Source organism: Leucoraja erinacea, chromosome 1 (assembly GCF_028641065.1).
Source record: "Leucoraja erinacea ecotype New England chromosome 1, Leri_hhj_1, whole genome shotgun sequence".
NCBI classification, from domain to species: Eukaryota; Metazoa; Chordata; class Chondrichthyes; order Rajiformes; family Rajidae; genus Leucoraja; species Leucoraja erinaceus.
Window position 1 is genome coordinate 20,226,626 of NC_073377.1, and position 20,616 is coordinate 20,247,241.

The following is a 20,616-nucleotide window of genomic DNA, read 5'->3' on the forward strand; positions in this document are numbered from 1 at the left end:
ATGAATTGGCTTCTACAACCTACTGTGGCAATGAATTTCACAGATTCACCACCCTCTTATTAAAGAAATTCCTCCTCATCTCCTTCCTAAAGGAATGTCCTTTTATCCTGAGGTTATGACCTCTGGTCCTAGAGTCTCCCATTAGTGGAAACATCCGCTCCACATCGACTCTATCCGAGCCTCTCACTATTTGGTAAGTTTCAATGAGGTGTCCCCTCATCCTCCTAAACACCAGCAAGTATAGGCTCAAGCCATCAAACGCTCATCACATGTTAATCCACTCATTCCTGGGATCATTCTCGTAAGCCTCCTCTGGACCAATTCCAGCACCATTTCATCCTTCCTCAGATATGGGGCTCACAATTGCTCTAAATACTCGAATGTTTGACCAGCAGCAGTTTGACCAGCAGCTTATAATGTACCTTGTGTGTTGTGACTGTTGGCAGACCAATTTCCCTCCGGCGATGAATAAAGTTTTATTGTATCATAGAAACATAGAAATTAGGTGCAGGAGTAGGCCATTCGGCCCTTCGAGTCTGCACAGCCATTCAATATGATCATGGCTGATCATCCAACTCAGTATCCCATACCTGCCTTCTCTCCATACCCTCTGATCCCCTTAGCCACAAGGGCCACATCTAACTCCCTCTTAACCACTCTCTGTGTGAAAAAAGTTCTTCTCATCTCGGTTTTAAAGGATTTCCCCCTTATCCTTAAGCTTGTCCTGGACTTCCCCAACATCGGGAGCAATCTTCCTGCATCTAGCCTGTCCAACCCCTTAAGAATTTTGTAAGTTTCTATAAGATCCCCTCTCAATCGCCTAAATTCTAGAGAGTATAAACCAAGTCTATCCAGTCTTTCTTCATAAGACAGTCCTGACATCCCAGGAATCGTAACGTGTATCGTAACGTGTGTATCGTAACGTATCGCACCGTAAATTCTCAGCATTATATCCCTGTTTTTGTATTCTAGTCCTCTCGAAATAAATGCTAGCATTGCATTTGCCTCGCTTACTAGCGATTTGACTTGCAAATTAACATTTTGGGAATCCTGCACCAGCCCTCCCAAGTCCCTTTGTACCTCAGATTTATCTTCCCATTTAGAAAATAGTCTACGCTTTTATTCCTACTACCAAAATGCTTGACTCTACACTTTGCTATGTTGTATTCCATCTGCCACTTCTCTGCCCACTCTCCTAACCTGTCATTGGGAATATTCCAGAAAATAAGGAATTTTGGGACATCAAACCAATGCATCCTTTATCTCTGGAGTAATTTCCTTTCGAATCCTGGGATGCAATTTATCTGTTGATTTCTGGACCCTTTAATCTTTCTAGTATTTTCTTTTACAGATAATAAATACTTTGTTTCTCTCTATCATTAGAAACATTGGTTCACTGTGATTTCTTGTACATTTATTTAGTCTCTTGCACAGAAAGCCTATACAGTAGTACATTGCTACATCAGTCTTGTGTACACATTTATCGTGATGTATCATTTTTACTTCAACTCCCACAGAAAACAAATAGCTTGCCAGTATTTTTTCATTAAAATCTGACCAGTTAATAGAACAGAGAATTTCAGATAAACATATACCTGTCCAAGCGCAGCACAAAATACCGATCCAAACATAAAATATTACCCAATTATCCATTTGCTAAATCTCAGCATTTTAAGCATTAATCTACGCAGTTGTTATCCAGAGACAGTGTTACACTACAGAAATGTAATCAATTTTGTATAAAATATCAGGCTTTGTTTAAATTGTATTGAATTACTTTTCTTTAGATTGAATTGGAAAATTCATTGTTAATTGGGCTGTGGTGGGTACATTTTGGCAATTGACTGCTGCTAGTGAATGGAAATCCTTATGTAAGCAAAATCCATTTTTCTTAGAGAATAGTTTTGAACAATTTCCCTAGAACAATTGATCATCCAGCCTTCGTTACTTCTCTGGATTTCCATTCCTGCTTGTCCTAAAGTAGCAAAAGAATACTGGAAAAAAGAAAGTGTTGCTTGAGAAATCTTAACTGATGTGTGAAATTACTAAAGAGGAGACGGGCAAGTAAATGGTGATCCAAGACAACAGGAACTTTCGACATGCGGAGTTTGCCAGGGAATCTTTGAGGCAGTTGTACTTTATTCCAATGCACTCTTGCATGACCTAAGCTTTGAATAATGTATTTACTGTATTAAACCTTGTTCAGAAAAACTTGCTTGTGGGTATTAATTATACAGAATTTCTGTGCTAGCTTGCTATTACTATGCTAAATATGGTTAAAATAAACAGCACACCGTTGCAGGAATTCAGCGGGTCAGGCTGCCTGATTTGCTCAAGATTCCAACAAACGCACCCTCTTGTGTCTCTAAGACAAGAGTTCCCAACCTTGGGTAAATTTACCCCCGGGGGTACATTTCGCCTATCCAGGGGGTAAATTTGTTGATTCTGGATTTGTACATATTTTTTCTCATTGACTGACTGTGTTTGGTTCTGGGATACCGGTATCTTTTCATCATTAGTTGTTAAGTGAAATAACATTATTATGTTGCCAGGGGTACACAGGATGAAAAATGTTGGGAACCCCTGCTCTCAGGTTTCAGTATTTCATTGGCTATAAAAAAGAAGATGTTTTGAAATGTTGCCAGGGCTAGAAGGTCTGAGCTAAAGGGAGAGATTGAGTAGGCTGGTGCACTATTCCTTGGAGCACAGGAAGATGAGAGATGATCTTATGACATGTGTATAAAATCATGAGAGGAATAGATTGGGTAGATGCACAGAGTCTCTTGCCCAGAGTAGGTGAATCGAGGACCAGAGGACATAAGTTTAAGGTGAAGGGGAAAAGATTTAATAGGAATCTGAGGGGTAACCTTTTCACACAAAGGGTGGTGGGTGTATGGAACTGGCTGTCAGATGAGGTAGTTGAGGCTGGGACAACATTTAAGAAACAGTTAGACCGGTACATGGATAGGACAGGTTTGGAGGGATATGGACCAAATGCGGGCAAGTGGGACTAGTGTAACTGGGACATGTTGGCTGGTGTGGGTAAGTTGGACTAAAGGGCCTGTTACCACACTGTATCACTCTATGACTCTATGACTCCATGAAATGTTCCTCAAAGCTTATAAAGTGATGACAGTAAACAACTTCTCCATAACTGACTAACACGAAAGAGGAAATGAGACAATAGAAGGTAGTCATGTGACCCCCTGACCTTGATCCACTCCTCAATATCATTGATAATCCATTATCTCAAGGTCTCTTATTCTCTCAAATTCGCTGTTTTTGAAATCTATTGCTCCCAGTTTTAGGTATGAGGGGGCAATGAATTCTAAATATCTGGGAAGTTAAAGAGCAAAATAAAATACTAGTGCAATGTATTTAAATGGACATAGATCAATAGAGTGTGATAGGAAGAAATAGAATGTAAAATAGAAAAGTGATCCAGAACATAGAGTTTGAGTAGGGAAAAATGGTAAAAAGACAAACTTAAAGGGTCTTTATCTGAATGCACACAATATTCACAACCAGAAAGGTGATTGATGGTACAAATAGAAGTAAATGGCTCAGATCTGATAGCCATCACAGAGATGGGTTGCAAGCCTATAAGCTATATATTCTGAGATACTTGAAATTTCATATGCAGAAAGGAAATAAAATATGGTGTCAGCTCTATTAATAAAGGATGGGATCAGTAAATTAGTAAGAAATGGCCTTGGCTCTGAAGTTCATAGTGTGGAATAAGTTTGGAATAACAAATAAAGAGGTTATTGGTGATATTTGCCTTTGGGCTGCTTAACAGTACCTGCACTGTAGGTCAGGGTACATAAATGAAGAAATAATGGAGTCTTGCGAGAAAGATATTGCAATAATCTGCATAGAGATTGGACAAATCAAACTGGCAAAAATAACCTTGAGGACAAATTCAGAGTGCATTTGGGACTGTTTCTTAGAACAGAACAGTATGTTGTGTGACTGTTTCTTTTAGATCTGAAATAGACACAAAATGCTGGAGTAACTCAGCGGGACTGGCGAGAAGAAATGGGTGATGTTTCAGGTCGAGACCCTTCTTTAGATCTGATCGGGTGTATTGGGACAGAGTTAATTACTACAGTATCTCATCCTCTGGAGAAGAATGATCAGAATGATGATGAAACTGCATATTTAATGAAAATGAGAAATCTAAGCTCTGAATCTCATATTTTCAACATAAAGATATGAAGGCACAGTTGGTGAAAGTGATACTGTATGGTATTAAAGGAGATTTTTCATCTGCTTGCACAGAAGAAGTTAGTAAATGTGTAGGAAAGAACTGCAGATGCTGGTTTAAATCGAAGATAGACATAAAACGCGGGAGTAACTCAGCGGGACGGGCAGCATCTCTGGAGAGATGGCATGGGTGACGTTTCGGGTCGAGACCCTTATTCTGACAGAGAGTAAATGTAGCACGATTATAGTAGAAATTGCAGGGGCAAAAGAGGAAACTCCATCATTAGTTAAAAGTTAGTAAGTAGGCAACACAGTGGCACTGCTGGTAGGGAAGGTATCCCACAGTGCCAGAGACCAGATCCGATATTGGCCTTGGTATTGACGATATTGACCAGGTTAACCTGTGATGAGCGTTTGTCGGCGCTGGAACTGTATTTGCTGGAGTTTAAAAGAATGAGGGAGGACCTCATTGAAACATACAGAGTAGTGAAAGGCTTGAATAGAGTGGATGTGGAGAGGATGTTTCCACTAATGGGAGTGTCCAGGACCAGAGGTCATAGCCTCAGAATTAAAGGTTGTTCGTTCAGGAAGGAGATGAGGAGAATTTTCTTCAGTCAGAGGGTGGTGAATCTGTGGAATTCTTTGCCACAGAAGGCTTTGAAGACCCTCAGTGGATATTTTTAAGGCAGAGATAGATAGATTGTCGATTAGTACAGGTGTCAAAGGTTATGGGGCGAAAACAGGAGTATGGGGTTAGGAGAGAGAGATAGATGAGCCATGATTCCATGGCAGAGTAGAATCTGATGGGCCAAATGGCCTAATTCTACTCCTATCTCTTATAACCTTATGACCTTAGGTGCTGTCGGTCAGAGTTTACATATTCTCACTGTGACTGCATGGAGTCTTGTGTGGAGGGAGTGGATGTGGAAGTGGGATCTCATAGAACTTGTGTAAACTGTAAACTAGGGATGGTCAGTATGGAACCGATTGACTAAGGGGCCATTTTCCATGCTGTAACTTTCGATTCAACTCAATTCAATTCAAAATGACTGGGACCGATGACTGGAAAATCCCAGTCTCAAAATAAGTGGCTGGAGGGTTAATCACTGCACTGGTTATGACATTGCAACACTCCCTAGATTCCAGCCAGGTCCCAGAGTATACAATAGGAATGACCTAGGGCCCATGCCTTGTAATCATCATCTATAACAGTCCCACATCCAGATTAAATGTTATGGTTGCTTAACTCCCACTGTACTGACAGTGCCATTGCACCAGCCCACTTAGAACTCATTCCGGTATAACCAAGTGTCTTTTCTGGTAAGGCAGATTTGAAAACGGTTGAAAAAAACAAAATTAAAAATAAACAAAATACAAAATGAACCATAAGATAATGGAACATTATTTTAAATCACACGGTACTGTAATTAATTCCTTAAAATATGCACATTATCATAACGAAAAACAAACAAAATTAAAATAAAAGTTTAAGGGGCTATGAAATAAAAAAGTGAAGCAAAATAAGAGTGTGTGCAATTGAAGATAATATATTGGTATGAATATTTATTGTATATTAATTTCCTCTCCATCTCTGTTTTTGCAGTTCCTCCGAGCTTTGTTAAGCGTCCTTCCAACCTTTATGCTTACGAGAGTATGGACATTGAGTTTGAATGTGCAGTCACTGGGAAGCCGGTACCCACTGTGAGGTGGATAAAGAATGGAGAAGTGGTCATTCCCAGCGATTACTTCCAGATTGTGGTAAGCAGTTCATGTCTCTTGGCAGCATTCTCACTCTCTGAAGCATTCAGTACTGATGAAACTCAATTAGGGACAACAGGAGAAAAACTGATTTTAATTATTTCTGAACATAACCTAGGTCAGTTGGAAGAATGGGCTGAAAGATTGCAGATGGAGTTTAATGCTGATAAGTGTGAGGTGCTACACCTTGGCAGGGCAAATCAAAATAGGACGTACATGGTAAATGGTAGGGGATTGAAGAATACAGTTGAACAGAGGGATCTGGGAATAACCGTGCATAATTCCTTGAAGGTGGAATCTCATATAGATAGGGTGGTAAATAAAGCTTTTGGTATGCTAGCCTTTATAAATCAGAGCATTGAGTATAGAAGCTGGGATGTAATGTTAAAATTGTACAAGGCATTGGTGAGACCAAATCTGGAGTATGGTGTACAATTTTGGCCGCCCAATTATAGGAAGGATGTCAACAAAATAGAGAGAGTACAGAGGAGATGTACTAGAATGTTGCCTGGGTTTCAACAACTAAGTTACAGAGAAAGGTTGAACAAGTTAGGTCTTTATTCTCTGGAGCGCAGAAGGTTAAGGGGGGACTTGATAGAGGTCTTTAAAATGAAGAGAGGGATAGACAGAGTTGATGTGGATCAGCTTTTCCCTTTGAGAATAGGGAAGATTCAAACAAGAGGACATGACTTGAGAATTAAGGGACAGAAGTTTAGGGGTAACATGAGGGGGAATTTCTTTACTCAGAGAGTGGTAGCGGTGTGGAATGAGCTTCCAGTGGAAGTGGTGGAGGCAGGTTCATTGGTATCATTTAAAAATAAATTGGATAAGCATATGGATGAGAAGGGAATGGAGGGTTATGGTATGAGTTCAGGCAGGTGGGAATAAGGGAAAAAAAGTTGTTCGGCACGGACATGTAGGGCCGAGATGGCTTGTTTCCGTGCTGTAATTGTTATATGGTTATATGGTTATATGGTTAACTCTTTGGTCATATATTAAGCATTACTGCTAATATAAGTGTGATTGCTATTGTGTTAACTTTACTTTAGAGATGCAGTACAGTAACTGGTCCTTCGGGCTGCCGTGGCCATGCCGACCAACTTACACTTGCCCTTTCAAACACATCAGGGTCATTTACAATTTTTACCGTGTTCGTGCCGGCCAGCGATCCCCATACATCAGCACTATCCTATACACTAGGGACAGTTTGCAATTTTTTCCAAAGCCAATTAACCTACAAACCTGTACATCTTTGGAGTGTGAGAGGAAACTGGAGCACCCAGAGAAACCCCACGTAGTCACAGGGAGAACATACAAACTCTTTTCATACAGCACCCATCGTCAGGATTGAATTCGGGTCGTTGGCGTTGTCAGGCAGCAGAAGATTCTGCATTGTGATAATTGTGGTTAAAAGTTAAACAATTTCATGTGCCGCTATGTTTTCTATAAGTGTTTTAACAGTAAAAAGAATTGCCATGGAGTTAATTGAAAATTATATTTAAATGTAACTGTGAAGGTAGAAGGCATAGCTGAGGCATTATAAACATACGTTGCATCAGGTTTTAGATTCATAAAATCATAGAGCACGGAAATAGACTCTTAGGCCCATCTCATCCACAGCCTCCAAGATGTCCTTCTAAGCCAGTCCCAGTTACCGGCATTTGGCCCATATCCCTCTAAACCTTTTCTCTCCTGTCCCTGCCCACATGTCTTTTAAATGTGTTTTTTATACCTACATCCACCATTAGCAGTTCGTACGATATATAGTGTCAACCACCCTCAGTGTGTTAAAAAAAGCCCTTCATGTAAGATTACATATTATCCCTCTCACCTTAAACCTATGCCCTCTAGTTCTTAATTCCCCAACCCCAGGACAAAGACTGCCTGCATTCACTAAGGAAAAGATGTTGTAGACGATATATTAAATGACAATGTTGTGAGGATACTGAGCAAGGTGAAAATTAAGCAGAGAAACTAAAAGCTTGGTAGAAGTAATAAACCTGTAGATAAACCTGGAGATGATTGAAAGAACAGATGAGATTAAAGATACATTTAAAAAGATGCATTAAAAAGCTGACTGTAATTAAAGTGGGTGATCACCCCATTCTACAAGCATGATATCCCATAATACTGCAGGAAATATGGATGGCAATTGTTGAGACACTGAGAACAAATCTTTCCATGCTTTTTAGATTTGGGGTAATGTCAGTGATCTGGAAGTTTACAAACGTTCTCCCCTTGTTTAGAAAAAGACACGAAGATAAATCTGATAATTCAGACCTTGGGCCTGGGGATTATTGGTTAAGGGTCTATCCCACTATACGAGGTAATTCAAGAGTTCTCCCGAGTTTTCCCCTGATTCGAACTCGGAGAATGTCCGTAGCGGGTCCGTAGGAGTTCGTGGACATTCTCCGAGTTCGAATCAGGGGAAAACTCGGGAGAACTCTTGAATTATATAACATATAACAAGTTATATATGTTATATAAATTGTTATATGTTATATAATTACCTCGTATAGTGGGACAGGCCCTTTATGAAAATAAACATCTTCTTTTTCTTCTTGCGTATGGCGTGCACAGCCTTCACAAAATGTTCTAGTGAGATGATAAAGAGAATAGATAAGGACAAGACAGTTCACATTGCAAATTGTAGACTTTCCAAAGGTATTTATTGACAGACTATAATTTAAACAAAACAAACCCATGAGATAAAAGAGGGCAATTGCAATCTAAACAGGAATTTGGCTAGAGCATAAAGAGATCAATGGCTATTTTTCAGGATAGTGGAGGTTTGTTGAGTATTCTCTAGGATTCAATAGGTAGCAATCCTATTTTTGATACATATTAAAGACTTGGACTCTGGGATGTGACAGTTTAGTTTAGGTTAGTTTGTTGTCACGTGTATCGAGGTACAGTGAAAAGGTTTTTGTTGCATGCTAACCAGCCAGGCAGACAATGATGCTGGCATTAGCAGATGGCATGACATTTCAAGTGAAGGAAGCAATGTGAAAGCTAACAAATATAAGGGAGACACAATATACTGGAGTAACTCAGCGGGACAGGCTGCTTCTCTGGTGAGAAAGAATGGGTGACGTTTGGGGTCGAGACCCTTCTTCAAACCCTCAGTCTCGTCCCGCAACGTCATCCATTCCTTCCCTCGGGAGATGCTGACTGTCCTGCTGAGTTACTCCAGCATTTTGTGCCTATCTTCGATTGAAACCAGCATCCACAGTTACTTCCTGCACAAATATAAGGGAGAATAAGGCAAGACGATCGAATGAGCAGATGAAATTCCATTCCGACAAAGTGTGTTTGGCAGGACAAGGAGTGTCCTCCCCAATATGAGCCAAATGGGACAGCACTCATCAACAGTAGGAGCCACATGGCAGAGCACTCATTTAAACGATCTACAAAAATATCCAGGAATGTTGGTTTACAAATTTATGAAGATAACAAAAATGTTAATAAATTAAATGAGGCTAGACTTCACACATGGAGGCATGAGCCTAAAACTCTGTTGCAACTCCCAACATCAACGTCCACGATGTGAAATAATTTCAATGGAATGAATGAAAATTACTATATTAATTATGCATGGGCCAATTGACATTAAGAAGGAGGACCTGTTAATAGACAATAGGTGCAGGAGTAGGCAATTCGGCCATTTGAGCCAGCACCGCCATTCAATGTGATCATGGCTGATCGTCTACAATCAGTACCCCGTTCCTGCCTTCTTCCCATATCCACTATCTTTAAGAGCCTTATCTAGCTCTGTCTTGAAAGTATCCAGAGAACTGGCCTCCACCGCCCTCTGAGGCAGAGAATTCCACAGACTCACAACTCTCTGTGAGAAAAAGTGTTGCCTTGTCTCTGCTTACCCCTTATATTAAAATTTGGCTGCTGGTTCCTGACTCCCCCAACATCGGGAACATGTTTCCTGCCTCTAACGTGTCCAAACCCTTAATAATCTTATATGTTTCAATAAGTTTTGGGGCTCTTGAAGAGTTTGTAAGGTGGATAAATCCCCAGGACCTGATGGGATCTATCCCAGGTTATTGAAAGAGACAAGAGAGGAGATTGTGGGAGCTTTGTCAAAGGTCTATGCATCTTCTCTAGCCACAGGCGTGGTAACAGAGAACTTGAGAGTATCTAATGTTATCCTTTATTTAAGAAGGGAAGTCGAGAGAATCCAGGGAATTATAGGCCAGTGGGCCTCACTTTTGCATTGGGGAAGCTATTGGAGAGGATGCTTCGGGATCGGGGTCATGTCCATTTGGATGAGAATAGGTTAATTAGGAACAGTCAGCATAGCTTCATACACAGTAGATCATGTCTTACTAATTTGTTGGAGTGTTTCGAGAAGATGACAAAGATGATTGATGAAGGTAAGGCAGTATATGTTGTCCACATGGAATTTAGTATGGCTGATACAGAAGATTAAGGTGCATGGGATGAACAATGAATTGTTTGTATTGATTGTGAACTGTCTTACTGATGGAAGATAGAGGATTGCAGTGGAATGACAATATGCAGGCTGGAGGTTTGTGATCCACAGGGTCCTCTGCTGTTTGTGATATATATGCATGACTTGAACATAAACGTAGATGGGTTGGTGAGTAAATTTGCAGATGACGTCAAGATTGCTGAGGTCGCAGACTGTGAGGAAGGTTGTCAACAGAGGAGAATAGCTACAAAACTGGGTGGAGAAATGGCAGATGTAGTGAATGTGAGGTCTTGCACTTTGTGAGGTCAAATGTAAGGGAAAAATATACAATTAATGGCATGACTCTTAACTTCTTCTTCTTCTTGCGTATGGCGTGCACAACCTAAAGTTGTAGGACAACTTGTCTTATTTCATCTTATTTGATTGTGCACGCCAGGTTGATTGCATTCGTTGAAACGGAGGACCACGTGAAGGTTACGATCTCCCACCCCATGAGTCTTAACAGCATTGATGTAGAGGGGGATCTTGGGGTCCAAGTCCTTAATGGGCCTGCCCCACTTAGGCGACTTTTTAGGCGACCTCAGGAGACTATGCATTAGGCACATAGTCGCTACATGTTCGCGGGTGGTTGCCGGGGAGTCCCCTTCATGGTCGTGAGGAGTTCCCGCATTCTGGGAACTAGTCACGGCCTCATTATAGTCGCCGCAAATTTTACAACATGTTGAAAAATTAGCGGCAACTAGAATGAAGCCGCCATGGAGAATAGCGAGAATTATCGTGCCGTAGTTGGATCGCCAGGAGGTCCTAGTGGGTTGCCAGGAGGTCGAAGTTTCTCGTATGTTCTTGTAGGTTGTAGCCGGTGCTGACCAGTGAATTTCATTGGTTCATTGGGGGAAAAAAACGTAAGCAGTAGTTTTCAGAACCAAAGATAACCGACCGGTAACGTTAAATGTCCGCCGAGCTTCGCAGCTGTGTATTTCTGGCTTCTTAAATGTTGTCTGGCTTCTTCAAAGTTATCTTCACTCCTTCCCCCTTCTTCTCATTCCAGTCGCCAGCAGTCCGCTGAAAAATCGCCTCAGTAGAACAGGCCCAAAACTCCCTGAAAGTAGCAACACAAGTAGATAAGGTGGTTAAAAAGGGCACGTGGTATGCTTACCTTTTTTGGTCAGGGCATTGAGTATAAGAGTCAGGAAGTCATGATGCAGCTTTATCGGGCTTTGGTTAAGCTGCATTTGGAGTATTGCATGCAGTTCTGGTTGCCCCAATACAGAAGGATGTAGAGGCTTTGGAAAGGGTGAAGAGAAGGTTTACCAGAATGATGCCTGGATTAATGGGTATTAGCTACTGGGAGGGGTTGAACAAACTTGGAATGCTGAGGTTGTGGGGAGATCCAATAGAGGTTTATAAAATGATCAGAGGTGTAGATAGGGTAGATAAGCAAAGCTTTTTTTCCCATTGATGGAAAAATCAAATACGAATGGGCATAGCTTTAAGGTGAGAGGGGCAAAGTTCAAAGGAGATGTGTGGGGCTAATCTTTACACAGAGTGTGGTGGATAAGTGGAATGAACTGCCAAAGATGATGCTGAACGCAGATACAATAGTGGCATTTAAGAGACTTTTGGATAGGCACATGGATATGCAGGAAATAAAGGGATATGGATTATGAATAACAAGGGAAATCAGGGATAGTATCAAAACAAAAGATGAAGCGTACAAATTAACCAGAAAAAGCAGCCCTACCAGAGGACTTGGAGCAATTCAGAGTCCAGCAGAGGAGGACAAAGAGCTTAATTAGGAAAGGGAAAATAAATTATGAAAGAAAACTGGCAGGGAACATAAAACCTGACTGCAAAAGTTTTTATAGATATGTGAAGAGAAAAAGATTAGTTAAAACAAATGTAGGTCCCTTGCAGTCAGAAACAGGTGAATTGATTATGGGTAACAAGGACATGGCAGACCAATTGAATAACTACTTTGGTTCTGTCTTCACTAAGGAAGACTTAAATAATCTGCCGGAAATAGCACGGGACTGGGGGTCAAATGAGATGGAGGAACTGAGTGAAATCCAGGTTAGCCGGGAAGTGGTGTTAGGGCAATTGAATGGATTAAAGGCCGATAAATCCCCAGGGCCAGATAGGTTGCATCCCAGAGTACTTAAGGAAGTAGCCCCAGAAATAGTGGATACATTAGTGATAATTTTTCAAAACTCTTTAGATTCTGGAGTAGTTCCTGAAGATTGGAGGGTTGCTAATGTAACCCCACTTTTTAAAAAGGGAGGGAGAGAGAAAACGGGGAATTACAGACCAGTTAGTCTGACATCGGTAGTGGGGAAACTGCTAGAGTCAGTTATTAAAGATGGGATCGCAGCACATTTGGAAAGTGGTGAAATCATTGGACAAAGTCAGCATGGATTTACGAAAGGTAAATCATGTCTGACCAATCTTATAGAATTTTTTGAGGATGTAACTAGTAGAGTGGATAAGGGAGAACCAGTGGATGTGTTATATCTGGACTTTCAGAAGGAATTCGACAAGGTCCCACATAAGAGATTAGTATACAAACTTAAAGAACACGGTATTGGGGGTTCAGTATTGATGCGGATAGAGAACTGGCTGGCAAACAGGAAGCAAAGAGTAGGAGTAAACGGGTCCTTTTCACAATGGCAGGCAGTGACTAATGGGGTACTGCAAGGCTCAGTGCTGGGACCCCAGCTATTTACAATATATATGAATGATCTGGACGAGGGAATTGAATGCAACATCTCCAAGTTTGCGGATGACACGAAGCTGGGGGGCAGTGTTAGCTGTGAGGAGGATGCTAGGAGGCTGCAAGGTGACTTGGATAGGTTGGGTGAGTGGGCAAATGCATGGCAGATGCAGTATAATGTGGATAAATGTGAGGTTATCCACTTTGGTGGAAAAAACAGGAAAGTAGACTATTATCTGAATGGTGGCCGATTAGGAAAAGGGGAGATGCAACGAGACCTGGGTGTCATAGTACACCAGTCGTTGAAAGTAGGCATGCAGGTGCAGCAGGCAGTGAAGAAAGCGAATGGTATGTTAGCATTCATAGCAAAAGGATTTGAGTATAGGAGCAGGGAGGTTCTACTGCAGTTGTACAGGGTCTTGGTGAGACCACACCTGGAGTATTGCGTACAGTTTTGGTTTCCTAATCTGAGGAAATACATTCTTGCCATAGAGGGAGTACAGAGAAGGTTCACCATACTGATTCCTGGGATGTCAGGACTTTCATATGAAGAAAGACTGGACAGACTCGGCTTGTACTCGCTAGAATTTAGAAGATTGAGGGGGGATCTTATAGAAACTTACAAAATTCTTAAGGGGTTGGACAGGCTAGATGCAGGAAGATTGTTCCCGATGTTGGGGATGTCCAGAACAAGGGGTCACAGTTTAAGGATACAGGGGCAATCTTTTAGTACTGAGATGAGAAAAACATTTTTTACACAGAGAGTGGTGAATCTCTGGAATTCTCTGCCACAGAATGTAGTTGAGGCCAGTTGAGTGGCTATATTTAAGAGGGAGTTAGATGTGGCCCTTGTGGCTAAGGGGATTAGGGGGTATGGGAGAGAAGGCAGGTATAGGATACTGAGTTGGATGATCAGGCATGATCATATTGAATGGTGGTGCAGGCTCGAAGGGCCGAATGGCCTACCCCTGCACCTATTTTCTATGTTTCTATGTGCAGGCAGTTAAAAGTTAGTCTTGGCATCATTTTCAGCACAGACGTTTTGGGTGAAAGGGCCTGTTGTTGTTTCCAATATATCCAATTATATCACATGCATTGGAAAGTACATGTTATCATCTTCCATTCACCTGATGCACTAATGCATGTAGATTACAAACACTATTCTCAGATTGCTACCCCATATGACTCCATGACTTTGATGCACAGCACTCTTTGCATTCCCAGTTGCTAGCTCTAAGCTACCCACTCACCATTATGATTTTGACCCATTTGTTTCCCCCTTACAATCACTAGCCTTGTGTCTCAAATCTTCACACAGCATATCCCACATTTTTTTTTCAAGAATTTGCCTTAAAAAAAACAAAAAAAAAACACCTGATACTGTTTATAGATCTATATCAGACTGCATTTCAAAAACAAAGGAAACAAAATTGCTGGAGCATTTCAGCGAGTCAAGCAGCATCTGTGGAGGCACAGGGATGATCAATATTTCGGTCAATAACCTATATATCAGGACCTTGCTTGCAAAGGTACAGCTTGACCCACTGACTGCCTCCAGCTGCTTGGTGTTTTGCTCCAAACCTCAGCATATTTGCAGTCGCTTGTGCCTGCAGTACATTCCAAATCCTGGCCGGTCATTGCCTAATAATTGAATAAAATGATGCCTTAATACAGAAGAGTAGCTGGAAGGTAGGAGTCAGCAACCCTGGACCTCAGAGCAAATGCACAAAGCAAGGGCTCAGGCATGTGCGATTTATTTTGCAGTGGGAGAACAGAAACATTGATTCTCTGCCAGCATCTCACACTTAAGAATGTGTTGGCAAAAGCAACTGTGGTTTCAGTGGCTTGGATGCGATCCAGATTTGCCTGCCATTTGATAAACTGTGTACTCAACTGTAAAGGACATTGGATTGAATCCTATTTTACTTTCCCTTACTGCACATTCTTGTTCCCCACTTCCACATGTCCTGTTTGAATTAATCTTGATCATGTTATTACACTTATTTAATTACAATCAATCTGGAAGTTAATTGCCTCCAGAAAGATTGGTTTTCCACGTAGAACCAGATAGTTGTCCTAATCGTTCCGTTGGGATGCTAGATCGTACAAAACAGAAGATCCCAAGTTTGATCTCCAGGCTCTAGTTAGTTAGTCCATTTCTGCCAGAGCACTGTAACTGGATTTCGTATTCACAATCTGGGAAGCAAATTACTCCCAGATATCTACTTTTGATCCCTATTAAATTAGTCCATCTGCCAAATAGTGTAGACACAAAATGCTGGAGTAATTCAGCGGGACAGGCAACATCTCTGGAGAGAAGGCAACATCTCTGGAGAGGTGACGTTTCAGGTCGAGGCCCGTGTGGGTATGAGGTGAAGCTAAGATATTAATAATACGTTGCATTCCAGATAGTTTTTCCTAATTCCCAATGCGATGAAGAATTAAAAGTGACTCTTTATGAGAGAGCCTAGAAGGCATGGTGTCTATGGATATACCAAATGTAAAATTCAAACTTGGCTTAAATTCCATCACATTTTCATCCTCCCTCTCTCTGATCCTACCTCCTCTAGATGGCCATGTCTCCCTTCTCATTTGTTCACCAAATTCTAAGCTCTGCTCCATCCCTCAACTCCCCATCTCCATCAATTGATAAATCTGCCTTCAGCTATTAAGACCCACACTCCACATTCTCGCTGCCATTTCCATGACAATTTCACCAGTGGGACTTTTCTCTAACATAACAACCTTTATTCAGATTATGTTTTACTGAGGATGCCCATGCTGCCAAACTGAAGTCCCTGATTAATACGGGTTGTTTAAATACAGTTGATTAGTATGGGTGTCAGGGGTTATGGGGAGAAGGCAGAAGAATGGGGTTGAGAGGGAGGGATAGATCAGCCATGATAGAATGGCGGAGTAGACCTGATGAGCTGAATGGCCTAATTCTGCTCCAAAAACTTATAAGCTTATGAACTTCATCAGGTTTTAGAGCTCCTCATGCCTCACCTTCCCCCATCACACGGGGGAGGCTCAGATGAGATACTTTAGCTTGGCAACCACCTAAATAAAATTTAAAGTGCAGGCTGGCCTCCTACGATCCCTCTTTTCCTGTTATGCCAAATTGCTATTGCCTTAAAAAACATATTCATCCATTTAGAGCATGAGCCTGACTGATCTGTCGGCTTTTACATCTGTAAAATGTATCTGTTGGCTGCCTCACGCCTTTTACACCATGGGCAGCACAGTGGCTCAGCAGTAGAGTTGCTGCCTTACAGCGCCAGGGACCCATGTTCGATCCTGACCACAGGTGCTGTTTGTAGGAGGTTTGTACATTCTCCCAGTGATCTGCGTAGGTTTTCTCTGGGCGCTCCGGTTTCTCCCACACTCCAAAGCCGTACAGGTTTCTAGGCTAATTAGCTTTGGTATCATTGTAAATTGCCCCTAGTGTGTGTAGGATGGTGTTAGTGTGTGTGGACCGCTGGTCGGTGCGGACTCAGTGGGCCAAAGGGCCTGTTTCCACACTGTATCTCAAAACAAAGCTAAACAGCTTGATATTAGTCAGAGCCATTTTACAGAATCAGGAGGTCCAGGAATCACAAGGATTTGATCCACCGGCTAATGGAGATGTCAGTCTGAGGAAGGCTCTCTGGCTGTTTCTCTCACTGAGTAGTTTGCCTGGTAATGAAAATAATCGAAGAGCGTCCTGACGTATCAACTATAACCCTCAGCCTCATTCCAAAAAGAAGGATCTTTGTGGTTAAAAGTTAAACAATTTCATAATTACGCCCCTTTTGCTCCTTGTTTTAGAGTGGCAGTAACCTGCGCGTGCTGGGTTTGGTGAAGTCAGACGAGGGCTTTTACCAATGTGTCGCGGAGAATGACGCTGGCAATGTGCAGACAAGCGGACAGCTTATCATTCCTGAACCTGGTAAGGCAACACAATCTGTAAATTGCACCTATTTGTGATTTGTATTCTTTTTTTATGTCCCTTTCTTTTTAATGGCATGGTAATTGTTTGAAAAGAATCACTGTTGTTCTTCGAGCAAGTACTCTGCATTATTGTGAAGAGTATAATATATAAGGAATTTATTATTATTTTTTTTTAATTTACTGGATTCAGATGAATTATGGGGCTTCTTAGGAGGATTCCTACTTTTTAGAGCAGTTTGATTGTTGTGTTTTGATTGTTAGCCTGTTGTTGTTTGGGTTAAAAGGGGGTTAGGGTTAGGGATGGCTCAGTACTTGGTGTAAGTCAAGTTGAGGCCAATCTGCATTCTGTTGGACTACGAATAGAATGGATTCCTTTGTACCTGTACTACGTTTTTCATGGCCTGATGGCATTTTGCAAGTGATGAATTATGTTGAAGCTTGGCCTTTGTGCAAGGTCGGGTTTTGCACTGACCTACCCAAGTCAGTGACGGAAGTGCTTGCAGTTAAAGTGAATGTTCATGTTCACAAGGGAATGTGGCAATAAATGGCAGTTGTCTGAATGGTATAAACATTTACAAATTGCTTTTGTGAAAAACAATTTTGTCCATGAAGAAAACAAAACATCCACAATGGGCACAGTAAGATGTTCAAAACCAGAACATTTATAATTGAATAATATATCTATTTAGGGACATTGGTTGAGAGATAAACATTGGTTTAGATACTGTGTAGGAAGGAACAGCAAATACTGGTTTAAACCGAAGGTAGACACAAAACACTGGAGTAGCTCAGTGGGTTGGGACTCTTTTTCAGATGGGTCTCTTCAGTCTGAAGAAGGGTCTCAACCTGAAACATCACCCATTCCTTCTCTCCAGCGATGCTGCCTGTCACGCTGAGTTACTCCAGCATTTTGTAGCTACCTTTGGTTTAGATACTGTCTGAACTTGATGCTCATATGTAAAATAGTGCAACATGATTGTGTATCTGCCTTGGTTTCATATAGAATCTAAAAGAAGACACCTCCAATAATGCAGCCCCCTCGCTGAGCTGCTGTTTTAGTGTCAGTCTTCATTAACAAACCCAATAATAGATGTGATCCCTCAATAAGTTCAGAGACAAGGTTGCCATTATTGAGCTCGGCTAACAGATGACCATCTGATGATACTGAAATCCATACACATGTGTCATGTGACTTGTTTCAAGCTATGGTGTTTTCGGTACATTGAACTGTCGACCCACTTCTGTAAACAAGCTGCAGAAACTCACTGACAGCATTGTACTGTGGTGTAGAATTTTAAATGTAAAAGGCACGTGTCTGTGTATTCTGGTAACTATTGTGGCAGTTAGCATCTCTTAAGCAAAGAATTGAAAATAAATTGTTTTATTCACCAGACCAATTATGATTCAGTGTCTTAAAAACCAATGTGATGTCTCCACTCCAAATTGTTATTGTAAGAAAATTACATGGGTTGCCAAGACTAGCTGGCTTTATAATTTCCTACATTACTCACTTACAGATATGAGGCAGATTTGAAATCCATCCGCCCAGGGATTTGTAAGTAAATGGTCTACTCTTATGAATCAATGAAGCAAGGGCTTCCCAAGAACCAGCTGTTTTGCAACCTTTATTGATCTATCTGGAAGAATATCTCCAGAAGCTGGTACAAAATGGTTGGCAAGTGTCATGACATAGTCAACTGGCAGCCCCCTCGGCAAAATATAAGGAAAAGTTTGTAAACTCATAGCAGCCTTGACCTAACCTATCACCCTACACAACGTTGCCTCATCTCTTGCCGATTTAACACTCAATACAAGACAATACAATCAGTTTTATTCGTCAGATTGCACATAAAGTGCAAGTGAAATTAATTTGTCAGCAGCGGTACAATGATAAAGAACACAAAACACACTAAAAATTTAACACAAACATCCACCACAGCATTCATCACTGTGTGGAAGGCACAACATTTGGCCAGTCCTCCTCCATTTTCCCCCGTGGTCGGGACCTCAACCCTCTGCAGCCGCTGCTACGGGCGTCCAGATGTGCAGATAGGTAAAAGTCCAGGTAAGTCCAGAATCGGCTCTTCCCCTCCAGAGACCGCGGCTTCAAATGCTCTGCAGACAATGCGCGTCCAAACATTTCTCTTTTGTTCATCCTAAAGTCTGAAACGTGTGCTACTTAATAGTCTTGTTCCCTGACCTGAGTACCTTATTAAGAGTTGTTTGAGAAAGAACTGGAGGTGCTGGAATCTACAATTGTTTCGTCATATGTCCTGATATTTTAAAATAGTACTTTGTAACAGGCACGATAAACAATATAGTTCCTTGTAACAGGCATGTAAATAATATATGTATGTGTGTGTGTCTATGTGTGTGCGTGTATACATATACATACATAGATACATAAACAATAGGTGCAGGAGTAAGCCATTCGGCCTTTCGAGCCAGCACCGCCATTCAATGTGATCATGGCTGATCATCCACAATCAGTATCCCATTCCTGCCTTCGCTCCATATCTTGACTCCGCTAGCCCTAAGAGCTCGATCTAACTCTCTTTTGAATGCATCCAGTGAATCGCCCCTATTGCCTTCTGAGGCGGAGAATTCCACAAATTCACAACTCTCTGTATGAAAAAAGTGTTTCCTCTGCTCTGTTCTAAATAGCCTACCCCTTTTTCTTAAACTGTGGCCCCTGGTTCTGGACTACCCCAACATTGGGAACATGTTTCCAACATCTAGCATGTCCAATCCCTTAATAACGTTATATGTTTCTCTCAGATTTCCTCTCATCCTTCTGTATTCCAGTGTATTCAAGCCCAGACGATCCATTCTTTCATCATATGACAGTCCCGCCATCCCGGGAATTAACCTGGTGAATTAACTATGCTGCACTCCCTCAATAGCAAGAAAGTCCTTCCTCAAATCAGGACACTGTGTATATATATATATATATTATTATTATATTTGTTATATACTTTATAAAAAAAGAAAGAAACCTACCAGTCCGGAGATTCCACCATACAGCGCATGTATTTTGCATACTGTAAGACTGAATGATATTTCGACCTTGTGTCCAGATTAATACTTTAATATAAACATAATGCACAATGTAAAAATCAACGCCTGCAACGCGTGCATAACATCACAACATACAAGATCCTCATTACATGACAATGCGATCATTGGGCAACATCCTATGCTTGAACTCACTAATGTAACACTAAGATGGGAAGAGGTAAGATTGCTTAAGCACAAGTTGGTAGGGAAGTCCTAACCTGGCCACTGAAGGCAATGAGGCAACTCATTCTGATAGACAAGCCAACATGATCATGTTCCAACTGAAGCCTCTTGCTTTCTTTGTAGAAGTGGAGTGCACCCCTCAACTGCTTTGATATCTTCCTCCAACCAGTAACTTGAGGTTAGGACACCCGTCAGAGAAATAGAATATCTGCTCTTGTGCCTGCCTTGTCAGTCTGGGTTAGATCAGCAGGTTCAGCCTCCTACTTACAGAAACAGTTCTTGTTTAGTTTAGTTCAGAGAAACAGCGCAGAAACGGGCCCTTCGGCCCACC

General features: G+C 41.4%; 1 protein-coding gene across 1 annotated transcript in view; it reads left to right on the top strand.

Moving 5' to 3' along the window:
• Nucleotides 1–20,616, top strand: part of dcc (DCC netrin 1 receptor) — a 1,174,821-nt gene that overhangs the window by 752,588 nt on the left and 401,617 nt on the right. The window contains 2 exon segments of the mRNA XM_055661435.1: nt 5,810–5,964; nt 16,923–17,043. Coding sequence (XP_055517410.1) covers nt 5,810–5,964; nt 16,923–17,043 — 276 coding nt within the window.